This window comes from Perca flavescens, chromosome 2 (assembly GCF_004354835.1).
Source record: "Perca flavescens isolate YP-PL-M2 chromosome 2, PFLA_1.0, whole genome shotgun sequence".
Lineage (NCBI taxonomy): Eukaryota > Metazoa > Chordata > Actinopteri > Perciformes > Percidae > Perca > Perca flavescens.
The window spans coordinates 22,075,952-22,100,655 of NC_041332.1; the positions used below are offsets into that span (position 1 = coordinate 22,075,952).

The 24,704-nt window shown below is 41.3% G+C and overlaps 1 protein-coding gene across 2 annotated transcripts; it reads left to right on the forward strand.

Annotated features, from left to right (window-relative positions):
- Positions 1-366: 366 nt before the first annotated feature.
- kitb (KIT proto-oncogene, receptor tyrosine kinase b) lies at positions 367-22,199 on the forward strand. Of its 2 annotated transcripts, none has more exons than XM_028600245.1 (21): positions 367-528; positions 2,290-2,565; positions 2,661-2,945; positions 4,572-4,711; positions 5,399-5,567; positions 8,035-8,224; positions 8,306-8,421; positions 11,905-12,019; positions 12,837-13,024; positions 13,806-13,912; positions 15,131-15,257; positions 15,623-15,727; positions 16,705-16,815; positions 17,526-17,667; positions 17,809-17,876; positions 17,960-18,051; positions 18,682-18,804; positions 19,130-19,241; positions 19,517-19,616; positions 21,143-21,248; positions 22,043-22,199. In XM_028600245.1, exons 1-21 carry the CDS (start codon positions 474-476, stop codon positions 22,184-22,186), a joined length of 2,871 nt encoding a protein of 956 aa, XP_028456046.1. In that variant the 5' UTR covers positions 367-473; the 3' UTR covers positions 22,187-22,199. The 2 variants fall into 2 exon arrangements, with proteins under 2 accessions (XP_028456046.1, XP_028456053.1); XM_028600252.1 differs by having other exon boundaries at positions 17,812-17,876.
- Positions 22,200-24,704: the final 2,505 nt, after the last annotated feature.

The window sequence follows — 24,704 nt, forward strand, 5'->3', positions numbered from 1 at the left end:
ATAAATTTTTGTATATCAGCCAGCTCTTCCATTACTGGAGAGTTTTTTGTTGTTGACGTATTTCAATCATAAAGACTGTAAGAAACGGTAAAGAGCCGTGTGTGTGTGTGTGTGTGTGTGTGTGTGTGTGTGTGTGTGTGTGTGTGTGTGTGTGTGTGTGTGTGTGTGTGTGTGTGTGTGTTTTTTTTTTCTTCCAGTAATCACCTTGGCCGGTCTCCAGCCAATGCGGGATAGAAAGGAGTGGCAGGGATCCAGAGCAGGGAGGAGAGGCGCTGCACTGTGTCTTTAAGCTCCAGTGAAATCCATCAGGGGCAGTCTACAGGATCATTGTGTCTGTGCGCCCATAAACTACAGTGGAGAGACCTGCTGCTCTAGCTGTGTTGTTACGGTGGATCGGATCTGGTGTTTTTACAGGGTTATTCCTGCACTTGAAACGCATGGAGTAGAGTAAAAAGCTTCAACCCCGCACAATCATGAGATGCCACTGGGTTGTTTTTGTCTCACATTTTGTTTTGCTGCCACTAACAGGTAAGAAAACCATTGAAATGTTGCTTCAAATTTGCTTTAGTGACTCATAGTGTGTCTGTGTTCTTAATAATTACTTTAGTGACCTCATTTTATCTCTTCACCTCACAATATTTTCATAAATTATTATATTGCAATGTCATCATATTCCAAAGGACATGGGATGCCTTTAGTAAAGAGTTAATAATCGTATTGTAGCCTACTTTATGCGTATCGATATTCCCTATTCTTTCTCGCATTTGTAGACTCTGTCTTTTCAGATCACTGAAGTACTGTTCTGTCTACAAATTATTGCCCCACGTAGTTTTAGTGTCACTATTTAAGGTCTTGTCGCCCATCTTAATTAGACTAAGGTGTGAACAGCCGAGACAAGCTGTATCATTGCGGGTGTTTAGTGTAGCTCATCTTACGTGTTCCGGATACGAAGAGCGTATTTAATAGACTACTGTCTCCACATTGCTTCTGGAAACGAGTTTGACGTTATAGCCTACACACAAGTGGCGTTTGACGATGCAGTGTGATGAACCTGTCAGCTCATGTTTGCAGATCACATCCATCATTTGCGTAACTGTGTGGCCTGTGTGGGCCAGGCAACAGGTGTGTGTGTGTGTGTGTGTGTGTGTGTGTGTGTGTGTGTGTGTGTGTGTGTGTGTGTGTGTGTGTGTGTGTGTGTGTGTGTGTGTGTGTGTGTGTGTGTGTGTGTGTGTGTGTGTGTGTGTGTGTGTGTGTGTGTGTGACACCTGTGTAGGCTATGTGACCTGTGAGTTCCGACCACTGTTTGAGGACGATTCATTATTTATCGCCCCAAAATAAAAGGGATTAGGTTGTGCGACTTTAGCACGGCAGAAGAACGAACAAAGAATAGCCAGAAACGCATCTTTTAACAAAAACACACAAGCACACCCAGCAGCATCTTGACATGCTGACTGCTGTGATGATAGCTTTGTTTTTAGTCATATATCAGCCTCAGGATTCGTTTAAACCTTTCGCTTACCCTAAACACCAACTACAGAGCACCACTTCTAACAGATATCTGGTATAAAACATGCACGTACAGCCTGCAAACACACAGATATTGGCATTTTTTGAAGGAGAGCCTATTTGCATCCACATGCTTCTCCTTCTTTCTTTCTCAGCCCTGCTGCCTGAAGGCACAACAGTCACATTAAGAGCCTGTACTTCAAAGGGCGCCTATCGTAGAAATCTGAAAAGAAAAGAAAAGTTGGAGGGGGTCGGCTTTGGGGGGGTTAAACTGAGGATAGAATTTTATAGTTTCTTTTACTCATCTTAAGGGAATGAATTTAGGGGCCTTAATGCATGATTACTCAGCGTGTAGACAGCACATAATTATTGATTGTTCAATAGAGCCATGGTGGTTTGTGTCTTAAGGGGCTCTGTGCCAATCATAAGATTCCATTTGACGTCACACATTATGAACGTCTTTGGTTTTAAGAAATTGTGGTGATAATTTTTCACAATGTTCTGACATCTTATAGACTAGACAATTAATGGATTAATCAACACATTAATCTGAATACTAATCGGTAATAAAAGTAGGCTAATCTTTAGTTGCTCTGTCCTGTTTTTGTTCTTTTAATAGATTTATATCTCTTTCTTGCATTTCTTACCAGAGCTGGTAATTTATCAGTGTTACTAAAAGCAGCAGTTTGTTTTTATTTAGTTTTTTTCTTTACTGATGGCTATACAGCCTTCAAAAAAGCAGGTCCACCATACGTCAATCATATTATATGTGCTCTGTTTCAGTTAGGTGCCAGCCAGTCATCTCCCCCAACGGGCCTTACATAGTAGTTCCCAAGACAGGAAAGCTGGAGCTGCGTTGCCGGGACAATGCCACGACGTCTGGTGCCCCGTCCAAGTTGAGGTGGCAGTGGGAGAGGGCTCGCAGGCTGGAGGGAGAGGTGGAGGAGGGTGGAGTGGCTTATGTCAAGGTGTCAGCAGCGCAGGCCTACCACATGGGTCGTTATGTGTGTGTCAACAACAGCACACAGGAACACAGCTCCATCTATGTATATGTGAAAGGTGGGTGTTTGAGGTGTGTGTGTGTGTGTGGGGGGGGAGGCATATGTGTATCCCTCTAATAACATCTGTCAATCCAATCCCTTGCATCTCCTCAGACCCCCAGAATGTCTTCCAGCGCACCATAGTGAACAACATCCTGGTGCGTTCAGGTGAGAACTGCACCATCCCCTGTCTCGTGACCGACCCCGATGTCACCCTCGTGGCATTGGAGAGCTGCGATGGACAACCTTTGCCCTCCAGTATGAGTTACCACAGCAACCTCCAGCGAGGTGTCATCATCAGCAATGTGAGAAAGGAATATGATGGCTGTTTCGTATGCGTAGGACAGCTCGCTGGAGTCAAAGTGAAGTCGAGCCAATACACTGTGGATGTACGACTTGGTAAGTGAGAGATATGATGGACAAGGGCGATTTGTAGTATTCTTGTTTACAAGTTCATGTCGGTATAAGGGTTTCATATCAGTGTTTAATGGTTCTCCATGTGGCATAGCTTTACTAGATTTGTCATTTGGGCGATAATTAAACTAAAAGGGTAAATAGAGGAAAAAGTGAATGCTGTGTGTGCAGCTGTTGACAGGAAAGTAGTAAGGGAGGCACTCCTATCATCTTGACAGAAATTATCTCAATGCTGATCTACAAAGTCAAGTAAAAGTCACTAGCTTGTAAAAGGGATAATCAAGTTAACCCTCTTGTAGTCCAGTAACTAGTCAGTGGAAGGTAAAGCCAAAGCATTTGCCTTTGCTAATACCTTGGGGAACCATAACGTAAATAAATGTCCCAATATTTGTGTCAAAAAAAATTGCTGATCAATATGAGGAAGAAGTAGTCGACATATAGCCTAATTGTTAATAGGATATCTTCTGCCGTTATCAGAAGACACATCATGAGTTAAGAAAGGGAAAATCATGTGTGAAGTTGGCTTCTTGATGTTTATTGCACAGTAGAACTCTGCGAAAGAGTAGTTGCTTTGTAGTGCTAGACCTGTGATTCATAGACAAATGATAACAAGACTAAATTAGCAGTATACACAAAGTAAAGAGGAAAGAATGGAATTTGTTTGGTTATGAAACAAAATATTGGGCAATTTCAAAATTAGTCATCAAAGTCAGTAGGATTCATCCTCTGGGGACCATTAACAGTTGTTAAGATATTTTATTCTGTACCAAAGTGGTGGCCTAGTATACCAGCAGAGCTGCTAGCATGGCTACAAATAACATAAGAGACCATAATGTATCCTGGCAGAGGTCAGTGGTAGTCACAGCAACTATCCACATTGTAGATGTGTTTTGGCAAAATACGATAAGCTCATAATTTTTCTTATGAGCTATATTAATAGACAATGTACCATAAAAGCTTTTTTAAGTGTACGTCAGTGGAAACTGATCATGTTCGATTCATCCCTGCACTGAATCAGCATTTTCAGTCTGGTCTGCAGTGAAAATAAGTCTAAACCACGACGAGCTGGGAGGAGCTGGGGCGTAGTGTCCTTATGAATGATAGAGAGACAGTGAGAAAAAAAGAGATGTGAGGGAGGGAGGAGCAGAGGGATTAGAGTCCCACACTGAACAAAGCTTTGTAACTGTGCATGAAGGCTGTGTTTGTTTGTGGGTGGTGATGGCACAATGGATATGACCCATATGTTTGGTGTGGGATATCCGGGTTCTTTTCCCACTGCAATACATCAACCAATGTGTCCCCGAGCAAGACACTTAACCCCTAGTTGCTCCAGAGGTGTGCGACCTCTGATATATAGCAATTGTAATGTAACGTTTGGGGTAAATACTTTTATTTCAGTCAGTTGATGCAGTCTTCATCAAACACAGCCACTGAAGTGACGTCAGCAGGCATTTAATGTTGTAAATTAAGTGTCTGCATAGGCAAACAGGAGTCACGCACCCTAAAGGGTCTTTTATGATAGAATACATATAAAATAATATCAGACATGCAACCAATAGTGAGTGTACATGAGCTCAGTCATGATAATTGTTTTTGCATCTCTTGATCCAGTGCCGGAGGTTCCTCCAGTGATCACACTGTCCCGGAAAGACCCCGTTATTCTGAGGAAAGGAGAGCAGTTTGAGATTACCTGTAGCTCTGTCAACATCAACCCAGACTTTAGTGTCAAGTGGAATTTCCCTTCAACAGCGGTGAGATTGATAAAGGGATTAACTGGCTTCTCCTGTCTCTATGACCGAGCAACTGACTGTCAGGTTGCGAAACTCTGGCATCTTTCCATCTGGCTGACTGGCTTTCTTTAAAGGACATTTACCCTTACTAAACCAAGAAACAGCCAGACATTTACTTTTCCAGGGCTATAGCTACCATAGATGACACTGAAGTCATATCCTTAGTAATATTTATGGGAATTAGGGGGTTAATGACACAAAAAGGAGTTTACATTTTACACATTTTGGGGTTTGTAAGACTGATTCTTAAACTTCTTACAATGCTTTAATAATATAACCAATTTTAAGCAAATGATAGTATATAAATAATATCTGGCAGAGCAGAGAAGGCTTTGAAACATTTTAGGAGATATACTTTACATAAAATGTAATTGAATAGTTTAATGAGTAATGTGAAATATGTGACATATTGTAATTTCTTTAAATATTCTGACCATTATATTAAGTTTGATTGTTGGCAGGAGTATTTTTTTGGCTACTGCCAGGATTTTTATGTTAAGTTATCTGCTTGAGATAAATATTAAAACACATCTGTGTGTACACTCACTCACACACCAAAAGATTGACCTATCTGAAGCATGACACCTTGAAAACAGTGGATCTGTGTGACGTTGCACACTGCTCACCTTTGCCCCTGATGCCCTGCAGCATCCCAATAAATCCCAAACCTCCCACATCCTGTCCGGTGCCCGCGGTTACCAGCGTGCCACCTCACTCTTGATCACAGCTGTCAACCAATCAGACTCGGGCACTTACCGCTGCCACGTCCAGAACGAGAGAGGCACCAGTGCCACAGCAGTGCAGCTTGATGTCCGAGGTGAGTGTTAAAGATAGTTTACTGGTTTTCGTGCATGCATCGGTGCCTACAGGCAGTCAGTACAGACACACCCAACGGTACCAACTGGCTCTAACCATTGTTAAAAACTGGAGAGGAATCTGGGTGGAAAATTGCATTCAAGCAAGACCCTTAACATCCAACGGGAGCTTCCCAGTGGATGGCAGATCAGACTGTGGTTGCGTCCAGGTGCCAAAAGAGAGCTTGGCTCTCAGTGAAACGTCCCTGAATAAATAACGGGGGTGGGAGGTGGTGATGGCGCAGTAGATGTTACACATGGCTTTGGTTTGGGAGATCTGGGTTTGATTCCCACTGTGGTACATCAACCAACGTGTCCTTAAGCAAGACACTTAACCCCTAGTTACTCCAGGGGTGTGCAACCTCTGACATACAGTATAGCAATTGTAAGTTGCTTTGGATAAAAGCGTCAGCTAAATGACATGTAATAATAATGTAATGTAACGGTAAAATATGTATCTTGGGTAGACTTTTGCCATGGTTTACTCAAATGCTCAACAACATTGTTGCTCTTACCTGCATACTTATCTACAGATTGGTGGAAAAAGGTTAAGGCACATTTTCATCGGGCATTTTGGAAGATTTAGGAAATCACTAACTGAAATGAAGGTAGACAGCAGGTTTTAGAAACACAAGGAGGTATCTGCAAGGCATTAAACATCAAATGATATATTAACTACAGTGGGGGAAATAAGTATTTGACCCCTTGCTGATTTTGCAGGTTTGCCCACTTACAAAGAATGCAAAAATCTACAATTGTAATCATATCTACATTCTAACAGTGAAAGACAGAATCCCAAAGAAAATTCCAGAAAATCACATCATATGAATTTATTAAAATTGATAACCATCTGATGAGGAAAAACAAGTATTTGACCCCCTGGACAAACAGCATGTTAATATTTTGTAGAAAAGCCATTATTGGCCAGCACAGATGTCAAACGGTTTTTATAGTTGGTGACAAGGTTTGTGCACATTTCGGCAGGGATGTTGGCCCACTCCTCCCTGCAGACAGCCTCCAAATCATTCAGGTTCCGAGGTTGTCGCCTGGCAACTCGAATATTAAGCTCCCTCCAAAGATTTTCAATCGGATTCAGGTCTGGAGACTGGCTAGGCCACTCCAGAACCTTGATGTGCTTCTTCAGCCAGCTCTTTTGTTGCTTTGGCGGTGTGCTTAGGGTCGTTGTCGTGCTGAAACACCCATCCTCGACCCATCTTCAGCTCTCTCACTGAGGGAAGGAGATGTCGGTCAAGAATTCCACGATACATGGCCCCGTCCATCCTCCCCTCAATACGATGGAGTTGTCCCGTCCCCTTGGCTGAAAAGCACCCCCAAAGCATGATGTTGCCACCACCATGCTTGACGGTGGGGATGGTGTTCTTTGGGTTGTACTCGGTGTTCTTTGCCCTCCAAACACGACGAGTTGAGTTGAGGCCAAAAAGTTCTATTTTGGTCTCATCTGACCACATCACCTTCTTCCAGGCCTCTTCTGAGTCGTCCAGGTGGTGAATGGCGAACTTCATGCGGGCCTGTACATGTTTCTTCTTGAGCAGGGGGACCTTGCGTGCGCTGCAGGATTTCAATCCATGACGGTGTAGTGTGTTACCAACCGTTTCTTTTGTAACTGTGGTCCCAGCTGCCTTCAGTTGATTCATCAGTTCCCCCCTTGTGGTTTTGGGATGATTCCTCACCGTTCGCATGATCAGGGACACCCCACGAGGCAAGATCTTGTGTGGAGGCCCAGACCGAGGGAGGTTGGCGTGGTGTGGTGCTTCTTCCATTTCCTGATAACTGCACCGACAGTTGATCTTTTCTCTCCAAGTTGCTTTCGATTTCTCTTGTAGCCCATCCCAGCCTTGTGCAGATCAACAATCTTGTCCCTGATGTCCCAGAGAAAGCTCTTTGGTCTTGCCCATGGTGGTGATGTTGGATGCTGGTTGTTTGGGTGTTGACAGGTGTCTTTTATACAGGTAACGAGGTGAGGCAGGTGTATTTGATGTAGATAATTGGTTCGGATTGGGGCTGTGTCTTAAAGAAAGACTAACTGGCTTGTAGGAGCCAGAATACTTGCTGTTTGTCCAGGGGGTCAAATACTTGTTTTTCCTCATCAGATGGTTATCAATTTTAATAAATTCATATGATGTGATTTTCTGGAATTTTCTTTGGGATTCTGTCTTTCACTGTTAGAATGTACATATGATTACAATTGTAGATTTTTGCATTCTTTGTAAGTGGGCAAACCTGCAAAATCAGCAAGGGGTCAAATACTTATTTCCCCCACTGTATATGTTTATTTCAGTGCAGATATTGAATACTTACTGAATACACTGATGACATATAGCATTTACAGTATAACCTTTGCTTATTTGCAACACTACTACCACGGCACATAGATGGACTACAGTTATGTATGTTTCTGATGTCCTCCAGATCAGGGGTTCATCACCATTTTAGGCCCCCCAGGTCCAGTCCAGGCTGATGTTAAAGAGGGGGAGAGCCTGGGCCTCAGAGTAGAATTTGATGCCTATCCTGCACCCAGCTCCATGTTCTGGTCTTACAACGGCATACAGATCCTCAACACCACAGAGCACGTTATCACCATCCACCGCCACAAATACAGGTAAAGTAAGTTTACAGTATGTAGTTCACTGTGAGTACACATGCATGTCCACATGCAGAGAACGTATGTTTGTTTTATCAGACTCATCAGCAAGCTCAGACTAGTGAGGGTCCTCGGCTCGGAGGGCGGGATCTATAAGTTCTCAGCCAGCCACGAGGATGCATCTGAGGAGCATTCATTCCACGTCTACGTCATCAGTAAGTTGCTCTCACTATTGTTACATTGCACTCAAGTTCCTTTGTATCTATATGTTTTTAAGTTAAATATACGTGTCTCTTTTCTTTTTTTTTTCCCAATCTCTTTATTGTTTTTCCCAGTTAGCAACATTTGCATAAACAAAGTGATGTACAGATGAGTGATAACAAAAAGGAGCTTCACACCCATTCACTGGACCTTCCACACACCTGTCTTCAGGTCCCTATATAGTCCACCCACAAAAAAGAAAACGAGAACCCAGCACTCACACACAAACACACCCATACACACACACCAGGACAAAGAGACAGAATAGTCAAATCACAAAAATAAAAATAAATTAAATAAATAAAAAAAAACATAAAAAATAATTATACAAGAAGGGAGGGAGGGGATTGGCTCAGGGCTCAGTTAAGACAGGTTAGTTTCTATTAGTTTCTTCATTGATATCTAATGTGTTGACATGGACTAAAAAGGGATGCCAGAGTTTACGGAATGTCTTAAGGGAGCCTGTTAAAGAATACCTGATCTTTTCAAGCCTTACACATTGCAATACCTCAACAATCCATTTGTTACTGTATGTGGAGGAGGGGAGGATTGAGTCCATTTAAGAAGGATGAGCCTCCTAGCGAGAAGTGTGGTAAATGCAATCACCTGCTTTGCGGTTTTGGACGTGATGAGTGAGGGAGAGATTCCGAAGAGGGCGGAGAGGGGGTTGAGGTGTACAGGTTTGTCTAGGGCTGTGCTAATTGTACCAAATACTACAGACCAGAAAGCTGATAACTTGGGACAGAGCAAAAACATGTGCATGTAGTCGGCAGGCGATTGATTACACCTTTTGCACTTATCAGTTTTATCGGGGTATATTCTAGCTAATCTTGCGTTTGTAAGGTGAGCTCTGTGTAGAATCTTGCACTGTATAAGGCTGTGTCTTGCGCATATCGAAGAGGAGTGTACACGGTCTAATATCTGTTCCCATTGCTCATCTGCTAAAGTGACACCAAGTTCCTGACTCCAAATAGTCCTTAGGGCAGGGGTCGGCAACCTTAGGCACGCGTGCCACCAAGGGCACGCGGCACCTTAACCAATGGCACGCTGGCAATATGTGTGCAAGAGAGTTATTGATGTGTTGAAATCATGGTTGAAATGCTGAAGCACTCTCTCATCCGCATGCCAAATTACAACGTTCACAGTTGCTGACCTCATAGGTGCCGATACCGAAAAATACTGAGCACCCACGTGTGCCGGACTGCCTGGGTGCCATTGGTTAAGGGGCCGCGTGTCCATGGTGGCACGCGTGCCTAACGTTGCCGACCCCTGTTATAAATTGTAGATACGAGGCCCCATTGACTTGAGTTCTGTGATGTTTATCAATCATAGAACCTGGAGGTTGGTTAGGAAAGTAAGGCGATTGAGAAAGTACATAGTGTTGAATTTGAAAGTAGCGGAATAGGTGGCTATTTGGAAGGTCAAACTTTGCTGATAAATCTGAAAAAGAATAGAAAACGCCATCAGCATGAAGGTCGTTGATAGTCAGCAGACCCTTGTTTGACCAGATCTGGAAAGCTGGGTCCGAGCAAGAAGGAAGAAAGGAATGGTTATGAAGGACTGGAGCCAGATCTGATGAAGTATGTAGGCCAAACTGTCTCCTAAACTGATTCCAGACTTTAAGTGTGTTTCTCACTATTGGATTCGAGAGGAATTGATTAATTGGAGGTGGCAGTTGGGAGCAGACCACCGACCAAAGCGAGAAATGCGAGGAGGAAGTTTCTATATGGGCCCACTGAGGCAGAGTGCTCTGAACTTTATTTGTGTTCCAGAATGTAAGTCTACTAATGTTGCAGGCCCAGTAGTAGTGATGAAGGTTTGGCAAAGCTAGTCCTCCCTTAGAGCTAGGGAGCTGGAGAACTGTTCTCCTAATGCGCGCACACCCACCGCACCATAAAAAAGCGTGTGTTAACTGGTCTAGGGAAGAGAAAAAGGACTTACTTATAAGTATGGGAATGTGTTGGAAGGCATAAAGAAACTTGGGCAGTACTACCATTTTCACCAGGTTGACCCGCCCCACTAGTGAAAGAGGGAGGGAGGACCATCTAGCAAAATCTGATTTACACCGATTTAAAAGCGGGCTGACATTTTTGCCAAATAGTTCTTGGAATGAGTTGCTGACAAGGATTCCCAGATATTTAAAACCTTCAATAGCCCTTTTAGCAGGAAAGAGATCTTGAGGAAGCTGCTCAGCAGGGGGATTAATTGGGAGGTACTCACTTTTACCGAGGTTTAGCTTGTAACCGGAGTATTTCCCAAATCTCTCTAAAATGCCGAAAATTACAGGGAGAGAGGATGCAGGATTTGAAATATTATTATTATTATTAACATTGATTGAAGCAACAGGGGAGGTGTAAAGGATCCTAATCCAAGCTATAAAATCAGGGCTGAGACCAAATTTATTAAGTATATAAAACAGATAATTCCATTCAACACAAAGCTTTTTCAGCGTCCAGAGAGAGAGGACAATTTCTGGCGAATTGGTGGGAGGAGAAAAGATTATATTAAGCAACCTCCTGTATTTGAAAAGGAGTGCCTTCCTGAAATAAAACCAGTCAGGGTCTATCAGAGCTGGCATGATTTTTTCAAGGCGGCAGGCCAGAGCTTTAGCTAAAATCTTGAAGTCTACGTTCAATAGTGAAATAGGCCTGTAACTGCTACAAAGAAGAGGGTCTTTGTCCTTTTTTAACAATAAAGAAATAGAGGCCTCCGACAACATGGATGGTAGGTGACCCTTCAATACCGCTTCATTGAAAACTCTGACCAAGTAAGGGGCAAGTACAGAAGAAAAAGCTTTGTAAAATTTTGTAGTGTAGCCATCAGGTCCGGGCGATTTGTTACTTTGTAAGGATTTAATAGCTTCTTTTATTTCAGAAACAGTTAAGGGTGCACCAACAGTAGCAGCAAGCTCTTCATTAACCGGGGGATATATTATATGATCAAGGGGGTTAGGACCTTCCCAGTCTTGAGAGGAGGACTCAGAAGACTAAAGGTTGACAAAATAAACAGAAAACGTGTTGCCAATTACTGTAGGATCTGTCGAAATGTCTCCTGAAGGAGATTTAATGCTAGGGACTAGTCTAGAAGCACTGGCCGCTCGAGCGTGATATGCAAGCAGTCTGCCCGCCTGGTCCCCCTGTTAAAAAAATTGCTGTTTCGTCTGCAGGACTTGCCTCTCGATCTTACCCGTTGATAATAAATTATATTCAGATTGAAGCTGGAGCCGCTTTTTATAAAGTACAGCAGAGGGATTGGCAGAATATTGAATGTCAAGTCTTTGGATATTGTCTGATATTTCTCTTAATTTTGCTTGCTCGTACTTCTTAAAGTAGGATACAAAAGACATAACTTGTCCCCGTATATAAGCCTTAAAGGTCTCCCACAGTGTGTTGTTACGTGTCTCTTTTCTATCAATCTGTTCACCTTTTCTCTACAAGGCAAGCCGGTTATCATCGCCCAGGAAGGCCCTGTTGATGGACAGGTCCGGTGCATTGCCGCTGGTTACCCAGTCCCTAAAATAAGCTGGTACTTCTGTGAGCTGCCCCACACAAGGTATTCCTAAAATGTATTGCAATATTTTCATCCAAATTGTGTTTGTGTGACTTTATTGTTTATTTTATGAGATTGCTTACATTGGAATAAGACACAGCAAGTGTATTATCATGATCTGGATGTGGACCATTGACATATTTAATGTTTCATCTTGCTGTTCCACCAGCAGCACTGTTTCCTTATTTTATTTATCTATGGAGAGACTGATAGACTTTATTCACAAATTTAGATTTTTTTATTAGCTTCAATTTTCATAGTTAATTCCGTTCAGTTTCATTTCAATTTTGTAATATAAACAATAAGATATAGGAATAAGAAATTACGTTTTATGCATTTAAATTTACCTATCAAATTAAAAACTAGGGACTCCTTGGTTTTTATCCTGCTCATATTAAAAACTGTAATCGGACAGCAGTGTGACTTCTAGATCATTTTACACACAATAATCTCCAACACCTTCTGTTGTTTTGTCTAGCAGTTCCTCTGAGAGCAGGAGAGGCTCATGGGAGCTAAAGAAGTTAGTTTATGTCCTCTCATAGTCTCAGTAATATTCAGACAAATCAGCCAGCTGGATTTGTATTGTTGATCAAGACAATATAAGCATTTTAAAACAATTAGAGCTCTGGTAAAATCGGTATTTGACTTATTTTTGACATTTTATAAGCTAAAACATGAATTGATTTATTGCCAAAATAAGTAGTACAGAAGCTGAGAATGGCCATAGTTGCGATAATCTTATCATTGTGCTAAAACTTGCTCTGACGTAGAACTAAGAGAGGAAAATGTAACCTTCAACAACTTTATAACCCCTCAACAGGTGCTCACACCTGCCCAACGCCACCCAATGGGAGACTACGGATGTTTCCATGGTGACAGAGTCTACCTTCGGTAGGAGCGAGGTAGTGAGCCGACTGAATGTGAGCAAGGAGCACGCACACTATCACACCCTGGAGTGTGTAGCGAGTACGGTGGGGGAAGAGGCCTACACGCTGTTCTCCATCAGTGGTACAACACACACGCACACGCACACACACACACACACACACACACACACACACACACACACACACACACACACACACACACACACACATACACATACACAGAAATGAGCATTGACATTGTAACTGGTTTCTGCAGTGAATAACTGACGCACAGTACACATGTAAAAATGAGGCAGGGCCGGTTCAACTTGTTACAAACCTCACAAACACACACGCACGCACACACACACACACACACACACACACACACACACACACACACACACACACACACACACACACACACATACACATACACATACACATACACAGAAATGAGTATTGACATTGTAACCGGTTTCTGCAGTGAATAACTGACACATGTAAAAATGAGGCAGGGCCAGTTCAACTTGTTACAAACCTCACAAACACACACGCACGCACACACACAAACACACACACACACACACACACACACACACACACACACACACACACACACACACACACACACATACACATACACAGAAATGAGTTTTGACATTGTAACTGGTTTCTGCAGTGAATAACTGACACATGTAAAATTGAGGCAGGGTCAGTTCAACTTGTTACAAACCTCACAAAAACACACACACACACACACACACACACACACATTGACCCTGCAGCAGAGGCCAGTTGTGTGGTTATTGGGTGCAGATGGAATAAGATTAGTGTATGCTGATTATGCAGGCTGGGATGATATAGTGTAGAATCACTTATACTTGTCACATAAATAAACACCACTGTTTGTTTCTTCTCAGAACGCATCGTCCCCCATAGACTCTTCACTCCTCTTCTAACTGGCATGGTGGCCACTGGCGTCTTCCTCTGCCTCACTCTAGTGGTGCTGCTCTATAAATATATGCAGGTAAGATGGGAAATAAATCATACATTGCAATACCATTACTGCAATTGAATTAATTAATCTGGTGGGAGTAGGGTCAAAAATCTCTCGTAAATCACATAAATCTATCGCCATCACAGCCATTCGAACCCTGTTTGAAATTAAAAGACTTCAATGTGAAGTCAAGTTTGTCTACCACCATTGATATGCAGTTTGCATCACGGAAAAATAAATTCATCTTATTGTACGTAAAAGTTAGAAGCATCTTTCTGAGATCAGACTAGTTTTCTTACTGCATTTGGTTATGATATTCAACAGATAAGAGTAGAAGTACGTCCTTTTACAGTTTTTTCCGATTGCTAAACAACAGTGGGCACAACTGGAGTCACATGTGCAAAACTCAAACTACAGTCTGCACTACCAGCCAAACACTTTGCACAAGCCTCAATGAGATAACCACATTGTCACTCAGTACACACTAGGGTAAAAACACTACCGTTAAACACCAATACAGAAATAACAAACTTTTTCATCTTTACAGTTTGAAAAATTTGAGTGACTTTTACACTACTCAATAGTTTATTTAAGGACAAAATATAGATTGTATAGCATACCAATTTTTACATAAGGTAAACAAGAAGGAATGAAAATCTGCAGTTTTTCAGTTTAAAGTATTTTGTCTCTAGTAATTTATGGAATTACTGGGGAAAAAAAACTAAAAGGTACATACGTAACAGTACCAAAGAATAGTGTGACTAATCCTGCCTCGCTCCAGCATGATGTGGCAAGTTTTCTAAATAAAAGTTCTGAAAACTGTGTTCAAGCAATGAAAAACAAACTAGAGTTTGGTCCACACGAACTGCTGCTGTGCAGACTGTAGTTAGAGTTTTGCACATGTGATTCCAGTTGTGCCCACTGTCGTTTAGCAATCGAAAAAAACTGTAATCGTTATGAATGTGTCTTAATCAATTTGAAATGAATCAATCAACCATTCAGAGTACAAACATGCTGTGATTAAAGGCTTTTTGACACTCTGATCAAGCCATAACCGTAATGTGCCCCCCACAACATGCTGCTATTATTGCACTAAGATGAGTCAGACTCCTTGAGAAGTAGCTCATGAATTTGCAGTGAGATCATCAGTCTTGACATGGGCTGACAACTAAAGTGCATTGAGTAATATAAAATTGAACAGAGTTACTCTCTGTTTAAATGCCCTCTTTCATTTCAAAACTTTAACAGAAACCAAAGTTCCAGATCCAGTGGAAGGTCATTGAGAGCATCCATGGCAACAACTACATATATATTGACCCCACCCAGCTGCCATATGACTCCAAATGGGAGTTTCCTCGACAGAAACTACGTTTTGGTATGACGGCGGCCATGTTTGTGTAGCTATATATACTGTTTACATTTGTGAGAAAGCACATCTACAGGGCATGATGCAAGTGTGGTGATTATTGTGTCTTCATTTAAAGCCCCCCTCCACTTTCTTATTGTTATTTCCCTTGGCTGTTTGAGCTTCACTGTGCAGTAGAAGATTGTTTTCTCATTCATCTGTTGAAAAAAGGAAAAGATGTAATTTGAAGTATGTTTGTAAACGTTTCTCTGAAAAAAATGTATGACAGATATTATTCAAAGCAGAGTATTAGCAACACATTTAAATGCCTTAAATCATGTCTGTGTGTGTGTGTGTGTGTGTGTGTGTGTGTGTGTGTGTGTGTGTTTTCACAGGTAAAACGTTGGGCTCTGGGGCTTTTGGAAAGGTAGTTAGGGCCACAGCATATGGACTCTGCTCTGCAGATACCATTACAACCGTCGCTGTTAAGATGCTCAAACGTAAGCATGTGTTTTTTTATCTCTTTTTCTGTGGCTGTGTCCAAAACCACTCCTTGTTCTCTCGTTCCTTATTCCCTGTATAACTACATAACCTTGTCTTAATATTAATACTAGAGTCCCCCAGTGCTTGTTTTGTGAATGAAGCAGTACACGTGTAGTTGACCTGATGATGATCACAGCATTTAAGCTTTACAAGCAGTAGCGAGTGATGTGCAAACTTCTTTTTTATTATTTTCAGTTTTCAGTCACAGTTTGGGTTAGGTTAGGCTTAGGAAAAGATCATGGTTTGGGTAAAAACGACCCTTTCACACTGTTAACCACATGTTAGAAGGGCTGTCTGGCAGAATGATAGAGAGTCATGAAGGCTAACTTCTAACCCATGTACGTATGAGGTACGGATGTCTGCAGACATCGTCATAAGACATACAGTACTCAGGGCTGGTAAAGGTCCCCCAACTCTTTTGCATTTTTCGAGTAACATTTTTATTTTGCTGTTTTTATTTACAGATAATTCTCCTAAATAGACTATACAAGTGAACATCAATCAAAGATAATGCAGTAAAAGACAGGGCTCTAAGTAGTAATGATAGAAATGAAACAACATATAGTCTAAAGATAATTTTTTTTTATATAACTAATAACAATAGATGTCTCTATCAAGGATATATTGGGTGAATATTGGGTTAGTGCATTATAATGCGGCAATGTCTTTTTTTGGTATAACTAGCATTGTCATTAACAGCATCATAACCATAATAATTCATTATTGGCTAGATGGTATACATTTCTATAAATAGGGAAAATAACATTTATATTACTTATATATTACTTAAATTACTTGGACACTCACATAAAACGGTGGACAACAGATATAGTAAACATAGTAAATAGGGAGTGATTTCGGACACAGTTGGCGTGTTGTAGCAACATAAGACGCTGTAAAAGAGGTTATAAATGTCCTGATGATGTCATCGCAGCCAACGCTCATGCTACGGAGAAGGAGGCACTGATGTCAGAGCTGAAGGTGCTCAGTTACCTTGGAAACCACGTGAACATTGTTAACCTCCTGGGGGCCTGCACTGTCGGAGGTGAGAGGAGCAGCTTCACCAGGGACACACCACACTTAGTTCACTCTTAGGAAATTTAAATGTGAGAGATTTTGGGCTAACTTTGGTCTGGATTTTGTTGGGTGCGGACACTATAAGCCGCTTGCATTTGCATGTTTAAATATATTTATTGACTGATTTTGTTTTAAGAGGTCAATATTGTCCAGTCAATATTGTCCAGCCACTATTGACCGCTTATTAAAAATCAGATATTGGACAGTCGGTACCAGCCAGCTCCGATATGAAAACCTGATGCAGCTTGACTTGTCACAAATTTACTATTCAGTCGATCAATATAATCTACCCGTCTAGACATCAACATTGACTATAATGCAGCATTTAGATTGGATTCCAGACAAGTATGCACAAGTATGTTATTAGGGAAAGAAGTGCTGAACACTTACGCACGAAAAATTTTAAGATATTGACACACATTTGTTCACTATGTTTGAATAGATAAATATTGATTTTGGCTTTTAAACAAATATTTTTCAAATCTGTCTGGATGCACTTCACTTCCTGCCTTGAAACAGTCATATGAAAACAAATTCCTAAAGTATCCACCTGACACCATCTTCTTATTGGGTCATTATTAGAGCATTGGGTTTCTGTTTCTCTTTTCATTGTTATATGCTGTCACATGGTTTCAAAATCAGAGAGTGAGGTTTCTTTTCATCTCTGCATCCTGCCAGGCCCAATTTTGGTGATCACAGAGTACTGTTGCTATGGCGACCTCCTCAACTTCCTGCGCAGAAAAAGAGAGTCCTTTTTAAACTCCCAAGTTGGTAATGGTTACCATCGCAACGTCTCAAACCAAACAGAGCCTACAACAAGGTGCGTATGTGTGCGTGTATTAAAATTGTGATTGCAAAACGGTTACCTTGTCATCATTTAATGCTTATGTGTGTGTGTGTGTGTGTGTGTGTGTGTGTGTGTGGCGTGTGCGTGTGTGTGTGTGTGTGTGTGTGTGTGTAGCAGAGAGGTGACTGGTCCAGGGTATGTGCCCATGCTTCCCTCTGAGAAAGAAAGGTCTTCCCAGTCAGGTAGAAGGTCTCTCCGTCTACATTTCTTATCATACACACTGACTCACCTACTGTAGAAGTCTGACAATGTAATCTTTATCCAGTTGATGTAGAAGAGCTGTCTCTGGACGCCGAAGATCTCCTCAGCTTTTCCTACCAGGTGGCCAAAGGAATGGAATACATTACTTCCAAGAACGTAAGGCTTTACAGACCGTGTGCTTATTTATAGAGTCGATAAAAGAGATTTAAAAGTGCTGCTGCTAGTTTATAAATCATGTTATGGCTTTGGGCCAACATCCTGTGCATTGCTGTCAACTAATAGTGCCCGTACAATCAAAAGTTAAACGTTATGTTGAAGCTGCATTTACAGTAGCTCATGTACTGCATACACAAGGAACCAGCTTCTTCACGATCTTAAATAAACTCCAACTGAGACACTTAAAAATTGAATTAAAAGCCAATCTTGTTTTCCTGATTCAGTTTCTCTTACTGCACTTTTGTTGCTTTTATTATATCAGGCACTATTAATGCATTATTGTCTGGACTGTAATTGCCCCCAAGCAGTACTAACACTATTATTTCATTGATTTAATATATAGTTTTAGGGCATTTATGTATTGTGTAAATCACTGTCAGTTTGCCTTTTGTGTTTGTGAGGTTTGTAACAAGTTGAACTGGCCCCGCCTCATTTTTACATGTGTACTGTGTGTCCGTTATTCACTGCAGAAACCGGTTACAATGTCAATACTCATTTCTGTGTGTGTGTGTGTGTGTGTGTGTGTGTGTGTGTGTGTGTGTGTGTGTGTGTGTGTGTGTGTGTGTATAGTGTATCCACAGGGATCTTGCAGCCAGAAACATTCTGCTGACTCACGGCAGGGTGGCGAAGATCTGTGACTTTGGGTTGGCACGAGACATCACCACTGACGCCAGCTATGTGCTCCGGGGCAACGTGAGTCTGTCTGTCATTTTTCACTTTTTCTTGCTGACAAAACAAATGTAGTGCCTGGTATTAATGTAATGTTTGACATTTTTGCTTGAAAAATTACAATGAACGATTAATTAGTTATAAAAATAGCTGCCGTTTATTTTTCTGTCAACACAGCAATCGATTAAACAAATTTAGAATGTATTTGAGTATTACAAATACAAGACAGAATTACTCTTCAACACCCCATAATAAAACTTTAGAGAAAAGATATTGTATGTTTTAAGGAAGCAAAAAAAAGGGAACTTGGTCCATACCGCTTTTGTAATGATGGCTCTCGCTCCTGCAGGCTCGTCTGCCAGTCAAGTGGATGTCTCCCGAGAGCATTTTTGACTGTGTCTACACATTTGAGAGTGACGTGTGGTCCTACGGCATCCTGCTCTGGGAAATCTTCTCTCTGGGTAAGATTTTCAGTTAGCGCTGTGCTGTTGCATCTGTTTCAGCCAATATTATCAGCCATTTGAGCTGACTTGGTTCTTATTAGAGGCGATGACTCTCCCAAGCAGCAACATCACATAGCTGGGCGAATTGCACAAAATCATATTGATTGTGATACATGTACAATGTAGGTCCAGAAACCAGTATCATTTTATGAATTTTTTTTTCCCATGGAAAAATGAGTTACAAATGACACACATGTTTCAAAGCGTGTGCAACCTATATGTCTGTGTTGTAGGTAACAGCCCGTATCCCGGGATGCAAGTGGGCTCAGTATTTTATAGGATGATTCAAGATGGCCACAGGATGAGCAGGCCCAAGTTTGCTCCCATTGAGATGTAAGTGTGTGTCTGTGAGAGTGAATGTTCTCATTAGTAATATTATAACTAGGACTGCAACTAATGATTAATCTGCCAATATTTATTTTCAATTACAGTTTTTTCCGATTGCTTAACAACAGTGGGCACAACTGGAGTCACATGTGCAAAACTCAAACTACAGTCTGCACTACCAACAGTCACATGAGCTAAACAGTTCACATCACCTGCAAAACAGGCTCAGTGCAGCCAAACACTATGCACAAGCCTCACTGAGATAACACACACTGTCACTCAGAACACACTGAGAGTAAAAACACTAGCATCAAACACCAATACAGAAATTACAAACTTTTTCATCTTTACAGTTTGAACAATTTGAGTGACTTTTACACTACTCAATAGTTTATTTAAGGACAAAATATAGATTGTATAGCACTCCAATTTTTACATAAGGTAAAAAAGAAGGAATGAAAATCAGCAGTTTTCTTCAATATAGTATTTTGTCTCTAGTAATTTATGGAATTACTGGGGAAAAAAACTAAAGGTACATACGTAACAGTACCAAAGAATAGTGTGACTAATCCTGCCTCGCTCCAGCATGATGTGGCAAGTTTTCTTCATCACATTGGATGTCTGCATCATCTCTAAATAAAAATGAATGTGGTGTTTCTATTGCTTTCACCGCCATTACTTTCTGAAAAACAGTAAGAACGCAGTTTTACTATTGTAAAGATATAGTGTTTTTCACTTTTTTTTATAGCTGTGAATATAACCTCAGACATCTTACCTGGACATATTGGTATCTTTGCTCTTTTACCTGTTTCTCTCAAACAGTATAATGTAAAATTGTTTCATTCTTATTTCGTGTTTGTATACAAAAAAAGGCTTTCTGAGCTTTCTCTATATAAATACCGTATATGTTCACTAACTAGTCTAAAACAAGACACCTACTTAGGCTTTCAGCTAAAATTGCAATCAGCAGTGTTTGATAGGCACCAGACTGAAATCTAGGCTATTCTGTTTTGAATGTGTGGTTAACAGTTTTGACAGCAGTGTGTTAGCATTTGAACAAAGTGCTGTAAATCTACAGTGTTGTGCACGTTGCGGTTAAAGTCATGGGATAAGTGTGTAGAGTTCTGAAAACTGTGTTCAAGCAATGAAAAACGATCTATAGTTTGGTCCACATGAACTGCTGCTGTGCAGACTGTAGTTAGAGTTTTGCACATGTGACTCCAGTTGTGCCCACTGTCATTTAGCAATTGAAAAAAACTGTAATCGATTCATCGTTTTGTCTATAAAATGTCAGTAATTATTGAAAAAGGTGTGGCGTCATCAAATTTCTTGTTTCTTGTCAGTCCAAAATCTAAAAATATTCAGTTAACAAGACATAAAAATCAGACAAAAGCAGCAAATCCTCAATCCGCAAATTGTTTCAGCTCTAATTATAACTTGTGTCTCTTTTATATTGATGATAAATACACTAGGATCTATTGTTCATTTACACCTCCTTCATGTTGAAACTAATCTCAGTCTCACCTCTGTAGGTATGACATGATGTTGTCTTGTTGGAACCAAGACCCTTTGAAAAGGCCTTCCTTCAGGAAACTGGTGGAGAGGACTGAGCTAATGCTGTCAGAAAATACCAGGAATGTGAGTAGATGGTACCAGGACATGACTGACATTTTTATTTTATTATGTTTCAAAGATTTTTTGTGTGTCATTTTTGTCTTTATTAGACAGAATAGCTAGTAAAGCATGCTGGCTTGCATACTACAAAATGCGACTGGATGTAGTAGGACATCCTGGTATTTTTGGCATACTGCATGTGACATATGATACTAGTATGGGTATTGCAACGCACAGTCAGTATGAGTTTGGGGATTACAAATTTACCACAGAAAGCCTTCATTACAAACCAGGAGTAAGAAGTTTGAGAGAAAATGGACATTCATCAGGCAGAGAGGTTCTAACAAAAGTCGCTGTAAAGTTGAATTATGGGAAATGTAGGATCCAGTATTTTTGAAATGTCATCCATACTACAGACCAGTGGTTCTGAACCTAATGCAAAGCCATGTCTGCTTGTGATCCTTGGCCTTGCCTGCATTGATTTTGACAAATTTGTTTTAATTTGTCTCTTGCAAGTCTCACAACTCAATGGAAGTGCAATACTTAATCACCGGTGTATGATTTAATATACATCCTACTTATAACTACAGCAACAGCCTTGAAGACATTTTGAGAACATTTTATTGGTTGATAGAAGTAGGTTGCCAGGGCGTCCTGTTGGCCTAAAGGTCCCCTCACTGAATTTATGCAATAACTGTACATATGACATTGTGATTTGGCTTGTTACATTTCTCAGTACACTGCCGGACTATGTCTTTTTTTTTTTTTTAAAGTGTCATTAAAACTTCCATAAACCACAAATGTGTGTTGTTCTTCAGGTCTACCTGACACTGAGCAACGCTCCAGGTCATCCAGAGCAGCAGAGGACGCCGTCACGGAGGCTCAGCTCAGTCTGCAGCACGACAGCCCCCACCCAGCCTTTACTGCAAAGCACGGCTGACGTCTTCCTGGACTATGTCTGACATACACACACACACACACACACACACACACACACACACACACACACACACACACACACACACACACAAACAAGTATGCACATACCCTCTGCTATGAAATATACAACCCCCCTACCTCCCTGATCATTCTCTCCTTTTACCACACACACTTCAAGAGCCAAATACACTCTGCAGACTACTAACAACACATTCACTTAAACTAACTCTCAAACGCTGGCCTTCCTGCATCTCACACACACACACACACACACACACACACACACACACACACTCTGTATATATACGACCCTGCACTGGGCTCTCAGTATTGGCCTCTATCTAATCTCCCTATTGGCGTATTGATGTCTGCAGTAGGTATTTCAGGTGTACGTCTATATAAAGCAGACTCCAGCACTAACCGCCCATCAGATACAACATCCCCCATCAGCACCGGGAGGAGTTTTGGCTCACATTCAGCCTTAAGGCCCTGACACACCAACCCGATTATCGGTCGTCGGACAGTCTGGCGAGGTCAGTGGTTCGGTGTGTTCCGTGCTGTCGTCAGTCGAAGGAGGAGCCGTCGGCCTTCATTTGGGCCAATTTGACATGTTGAATCGGAAGGCGGGCAGTCGGACTCAATGACCAATTTGATTGGTGGAGTGCTAACCTGGGAATGATGAGCGGGATGAGCGGGATTAGAGTCTCAAAATCGGATGAAAATCTTCTTTGTCGATCTGAAATGAAGACAGATTGCATGGCCTATTTCTCGCTGAAAATGTTTTCAGAAACTCGTTTCGGTGAACTATTTTAGTAAAATATGAGATTGTATTCCGAACGAGACACCATGATGGTCTGTCTTTGAAATTCTAGAGAAGCCAGACCCAAGCATAGACAGTATATAATGGACCAACAGACCCCGTGTCTCTGGACGGAGACCAGTGAAGGATATTAGAAGCACTTTTCCAGTGAGCACTGAGCGTTACTGCGCAGCCTCCAACTGAGAGAGACGACGTAGATGTGACGTGAGCAACCTGTCTGAAAGTTGTAAGTCTTCTGGTAGCTGTGCCAAGAGAAATCTCAATCATTCCCAATCTTTCAATCAGAGACGTAGAGCGAAGGTATATATGTAAGGAGATAACATAGGCACAGGCTAATTATTGCTAACTAAAATACTAGTTAACATTAGTAATTAAACTTAAACAGCTAATGTAAGTCCAAACTGCCTGCGAGCTTCTTCTGTACTATACGGTAATTCCTCTCCTATGCGACAGTAAGTCGCGTGGTCATGACACAATCGTTAGCCTATTTTTACAAAAACGTCTGCTACGGAGCCATAACATGGGATAAAAGGTAATGGAGCCTTTTATACATTGTCGTGTTTGTTTAGAAATAAACAACGGACAAATAGAGTCTTTAAACACTTCAGATGTAAAGTTATTCGCTGTCAAAGTGACGTCAAAATGAATGGGAGTCAATGGGATGCTAACGGGAGGTGATCAAAATGGCGCCATAGGAGGTTCGAGTTCTGAAGCGAAGCTTAGCCCCTTGGACCCAAGTGATGTGTTCGTCCAATCAGCTACTGGTTTTCATTTTTTTGGGCGACAATACAGATTAGCGCTGCATGCTGTTATGGAGACATATTACGTCTTGCGCACGCGCAGAACGTACGCTCAAGTCGGCGTCGCTTCGGTGTGTTCCGAGGCACTTTTTTGACCAACTCGGGGAGGCAGTCAGTCCGACTGCCTTTTCTGCTGAAGGTCGGCCGTTGGGTTGGTGCGTCAGAGCCTTTAGCTTACATCTTAAGATGCTTTGGGGAAAACAGAGACCTTTGACTGAGGAATAGATAAGCACAGTTGGTGCCGTGATGTGTGGACTTTTTTGTGTCAGATTTGTTTCCCTTTCATTAGGAATATTTTGCCTTTTTTGGGAAGCATAAATAAATACCGCTTTCTTACAGAGAGTTAGATGAGAAAATCGATTATATATGTGCGTTAAGGATGGAGGTAAAGCAAGCCGCTTAGCTTAGCATTAAAGCTGGAAATGGGGGCAAACAGCTAGCCTGGCTTTGTCCAATAGTGATACATTTGGTCTACCAGCAGCTCTAAAGTTCACAAATGAACACATTATATGTCTTTAGTTTAATTCTTACAAAAAAGTACAATTTGTGGATTTAACGGGGAGTTGTGTGTGGGACTATTTTTTGACTAGGAGCTATGATTTCCAGGAGTCTCTGCGGGTTGCCTGACAATTTGAATTTATTTGAACTGAACTTGTTTTGCTTTTTTTTCTCTTATTCTTCAGAATTAATACACGTGCACGTCTTGTTCTTCTACATGTACAATAAGTCTTAATCAAGCCAGGCTAGCGGTTTCCCCCTTTCTAGTCTGTATGCTTATCTAAGCCAACTGGCTGCTGGCTGAACCTTCAGACTGTCATTCTTCTCATCTAACTCTCCGCAAGAAAGCAAATAAGTGTATTCCCAAACTATTCAAAATCTTAATTTACTGCAAGAGTCATTAGATTAACAAATACTGAGTTG

What these genes read in the sequence shown, in the direction of transcription:
- kitb (XM_028600245.1), top strand. Translation starts at nt 474, where the DNA reads ATGAGATGCCACTGGGTTGTTTTTGTCTCACATTTTGTTTTGCTGCCA. An exon ending in TGCTCTATAAATATATGCAG is followed by an intron (nt 13,913 to 15,130) that starts GTAAGATGGGAA and finishes AAACTTTAACAG; the next exon opens with AAACCAAAGTTCCAGATCCA. An exon ending in CTGGGAAATCTTCTCTCTGG is followed by an intron (nt 19,242 to 19,516) that starts GTAAGATTTTCA and finishes TCTGTGTTGTAG; the next exon opens with GTAACAGCCCGTATCCCGGG.